Raw genomic sequence first — 4171 nt, 5'->3', positions numbered from 1 at the left:
GGCTGTAGTCTTTGATCTTCATCAGTAAGTGCTTCAAGTCCTCTTCACTTTCAGCAAGCAAGGTTGTGTCATCTGCATAATGCAGGTTGTTAATGAGTCTTCCTCCAATCCTGATGCCCTATTCTTCTTCCTATAGTCCAGCTTCTCAGATTATTTGCTCAGCAGACAATAGGTATGGTGAAAGGATACAACCCTGATGCACACCTTTCCTGATTTTAAACCACGAAGTATCCCTTTGTTCTGCTTGAACAACTGCCTCTTGGTCTACGTACAGGTTCCACAAGAGCTAAGTTAAGTGTTCTGGAATTCCTGTCCTTCGCAATGATATCTATAATTTTTTATGATCCATACAGTCAAATGCCCTTGCATAGTCAATAAAACACAGGTAAACATCTTTCTAGTGTTCTTTGCTTTTAGCCAAGAGCCGTCTGACATCAGCAATGATATCTCTTGTTCCATGTCCTTTTCTGAACACCACTTGAATTTCTGGCAGTTCCCTGTTGCTGTACTGCTGCAACTGTTTTTGAATTATCTTCAGCAAAATTTTGCTTGTGTGTGATATTAATGATATTGTTTGATAATTCTGCATTCAGTTGGATCATCTCTCTTTGGAATGGGCACAAATATGGATCTCTTCCAGTTGGTTGGCTAGGTAGCTATCTTCCAAATTTCTTGGCATAGAAGAGTGAGCACTTCCAGCGTTGTATCTGTTTGTTGAAACATCTCAATTGATATTCCATCAATTTCCTGGATTTTTATTTTTTGCCAATGCCTTTAGTGCAGCTTGGATGTCTTCTTTCAATACCATCAGTTCTTGATCATATGCTACCTCCTGAAGTGGTTGAACGTCGACCAATTCTTTTTGGTACAGTGACTCTGAGTATTCCTTCCATTTTCTTTTGATGCTTCCTGAGTCGTTCAATGTTTTGCCCATAGAATCCTTCAATATGACAGCTCGAGGCTTAAATTTTTGTTCAGTTCTTTTAGCTTGAGAAATACCAAGCGTGTTCTTCCCTTTTGGTTTTCTAACTGCAGATCTTTGAACGTTTCATTATAATATTTTACTTTGTCTTCTTGCGCCGCCCTTTGGAATCTTCTGTTCATCTCTTTTACCATCATTTCTTCCATTAGCTTTAGCTACTCTAAAAAAATTAGATTGCAACAAATTTCTTGATTAGCATATTTTTCTGCTGATTGGGAAAGACTGTTGTTATTTGATTTATCAGTGGAACACCCTGATTCAGCAATCAGAATAATCATAGTGGTCATTATTTATTGCACATTTACTATGTCCTTCATGACACAGTAACAAGCCCTTTGCAAATATTATAGCATTTAAAATGGTTGTAAAAAAACCAGTAAGATTGTTATCTCTATTTTATAGTTTTAGATCTAATGAACAAGAAGGGTAAGTGACTTACCCTAGAGGACACAGATAGTCAGATATAGAGCTAAGTCTGGTTGATTCCAAAGCCTGTTATTCCACTTGCAGTGAGCAATGGACAATGAGCCATGCTCTTCACTATTACTCTTTACAGGCTCAGAGATCCCTGAGACCCTGAAAACCTAATCTGAGAGACGTTGGCACACTAAAGCTCATGCTAACAAGCCAAGAGCATGGTAGGGATCCAGTACAGAACTTTAGCAAAGTACTAGAACTCTGGAGGGTCTAAAAGTGAGGAAATGAGCAATCAGAGTATCCTAAAGACCCAGTGGTCTTTTCCTTGTGCTTGACTATTGTAAACAACTTTTGATACAGTCATATCAAATGTAAATCATCATTATGTACTGACCAAAGAAGAATATGAATTCCATTTATCTTAATCCCTGTGGGCTCCCTTGAGAGAACAATGGTCGATTACAAAAAATATGTATCAGTTTGGTAGATTGGCCCAAAGGGGTTGAGAATTACTGAGATTCTCCACTAAAGAAAAACCTTATAGAACTGTGTGTGTGTGATAATAGCTGCATTATGGAGCACTTCCTGTGTCCTAAACACCTTATCAATATCGCGTTTAGTCTACCAACATCCTTATCAGATGAGTAACATTATTATCCCTATTTGAGGAATCTGCCACTCAGAAAGGGAAGGGAACTCATGCAAGACCCCACACCTAGTCGGCAGCCTAGCCAAGGATGCAAACCCCCTCTCTCTGACTTCTCTATACATCCCACATGCTGTGTTGGAACACCACGTTGGAGAATGACAACTCCCTGGAATTGCAGGAAGCACCACTGTTTCAGTTTGTGTGGCAAAGATCTTAACACACTCATAATTTCTCTTATCTCTCATAATCAATTACCCTATCATCCTCCCTGGAACAGAATGGAATTCACGAAACACCTACTAAATGCTTTACATAATTTATAACACTTAAACTGCCCATCAGCCTCATGAAGAAAGTATTAATATCATCAACATCTTTCAGGCAAGGAAATCAAGTCTTGAAAGGATTAATGTGTCTAAACTTTTACAGTGAGATTTGGACCCAGGTCTGCTAACTTCAAAGCCTGAGCATTTAGCCATTATATTGCTCTGCCCATCTAGAGTGAGCAGTGGTTATTCTTTCCAATTTACATACTGGTGACCTAGAGACGTGGTTATTATTAACTGCTGTCATTTGACCCCCAACACAGCGACCCCATACACAATGGAACAAAATGTTGCCCGATTTTGCACCATTCTTGTCATCGGTTGGGGATCAGACCATTGTGATCCTTACGGTTTTTTATTGGCTGATTTTTGGAAGGTGCCCTAGTAGCGCAGCTCGGCTGCTAACTGAAAGGTCGACAGTTCAAACCCACCAGCTGCTCCAAGGAAGAAAGATGTGGCAGTCTGCTCTGTAAAGATTAATAGCCTTGGAAACCTTATGGGGCAGTTCTACTCTATCCTATAGGGTCACTATGAGTCAGAATCGATTCCACAGCAGTGGGTTTGGGTTTTGTTTTGTTTTTTGGAAGCAGATCACCAGGCCTTTCTTCTTACTCTGTCTTAGTCTGGAAGCTCTGCTGAAACCTGTTTAGCATCATAGCAACGTGCAAGCCTTCACTGACAGATGGGTGGTGGCTGCATATAAGGCGCATTGGCCAGGAGTTGAACCTGGGTCTCCCACATGGAAGGCAAGAATTCCTACCACTGAAACACCACTGGGTGCCTACAAGCTGGATAACAGGACTGCCAAGCCTGGCTTACCAGCCAGTTTCTGAGGCACTGAATGCCACTCCCCATTAAACCTAATTATTCAATACTTAGGTCTTTAAACTTTTTATTAGCTCATTATTCACTAATTTCTTTTGCTGAGTCAAGTCCTTTAAGCTAATTGCATTGTCTCTCAACTAGGGGACAGCTAAGGAAGTGGAAGAAGTCAATATTACTAACGTCATCAACAGCTCTATCTCCAGCTTTAAACGGAAGATTAGCTTTGCCAGCGTTGAAATCTCCAGTGATAATGTCAACTATAGTGACCTGACAATGAAAACCAGTGACAAGATCAAGTTTGTCTTCAGAGATAAAATGGGCAGGATCATTGACTATTTCACAATTCAAAACCCCAGCAATGTCGATCGGTATTCCAAGCTACTGTTTCCTTTGATTTTTATGCTGGCCAATGTATTTTATTGGGCACACTACCTGTATTTTTGAGACTCCAACCTTGAATTTTTTGCATGCCACTGGTCTTCAACAGAGTAAGGTAATGATGTTAATGTTATTCTAATCCAAATATACACCCTAACCCAACAGTGCTGCAAGTGACTAAAATAATATTTGAGTATTTCTCTGAAAAGAATGGACCCCGAACCATTATTCTAAGCTATGTAGAAGTCCTAGCATTACAGGGTCTTGAGATAGACACATCAGCCCATTCTTCTTTTAACTTTATAAAGGACATTCCCACAGAGCCCAAGACTACAAACCCACTCAGGGCTGACTATGTGGTCAGTGGCTCTCTCGTCTGCATTTGTTGTTCTTGTTAGTTGCTGTGGGGTTGATTCCAGCTCATAGTGACCCCGTGTATGCAGAGTAGAAGTACACTCCATAGAGTTTTCAAGGCTGTGACCTTTTGGAAGCAGATTGCCAGGCCTTTTCCCAAGGCATCTCTGCCTGGATTTGAACTGCTAACCTTTCGGCTGGTAATCAAGAGCTTAACCAGTTGTGCCACCCAGGGATTTC

General features: G+C 40.6%; 1 protein-coding gene across 2 annotated transcripts in view; it reads left to right on the top strand.

The window, feature by feature from the left end:
* GABRP (gamma-aminobutyric acid type A receptor subunit pi) overlaps nt 1-3678 on the top strand; it is a 25416-nt gene extending 21738 nt beyond the window's left edge. Inside the window, exon 9 of one of the 2 annotated variants that reach the window (XM_004371207.2) lies at nt 3341-3678. In XM_004371207.2, the coding sequence (XP_004371264.1) occupies nt 3341-3643 (303 nt within the window). In that variant the 3' untranslated portion in view covers nt 3644-3678. The remainder of the gene's footprint in view (nt 1-3340) is intronic. The other variant, XM_012554111.2, reaches the window with a different exon arrangement.
* Nucleotides 3679-4171: the final 493 nt, after the last annotated feature.

This window comes from Trichechus manatus, unplaced genomic scaffold, assembly GCF_000243295.1.
Source record: "Trichechus manatus latirostris isolate Lorelei unplaced genomic scaffold, TriManLat1.0 scaffold00011, whole genome shotgun sequence".
NCBI classification, from domain to species: Eukaryota; Metazoa; Chordata; class Mammalia; order Sirenia; family Trichechidae; genus Trichechus; species Trichechus manatus.
Note: the sequence above shows the minus strand (reverse complement) of the source record. Positions and strands in the feature narration are given on the sequence as shown.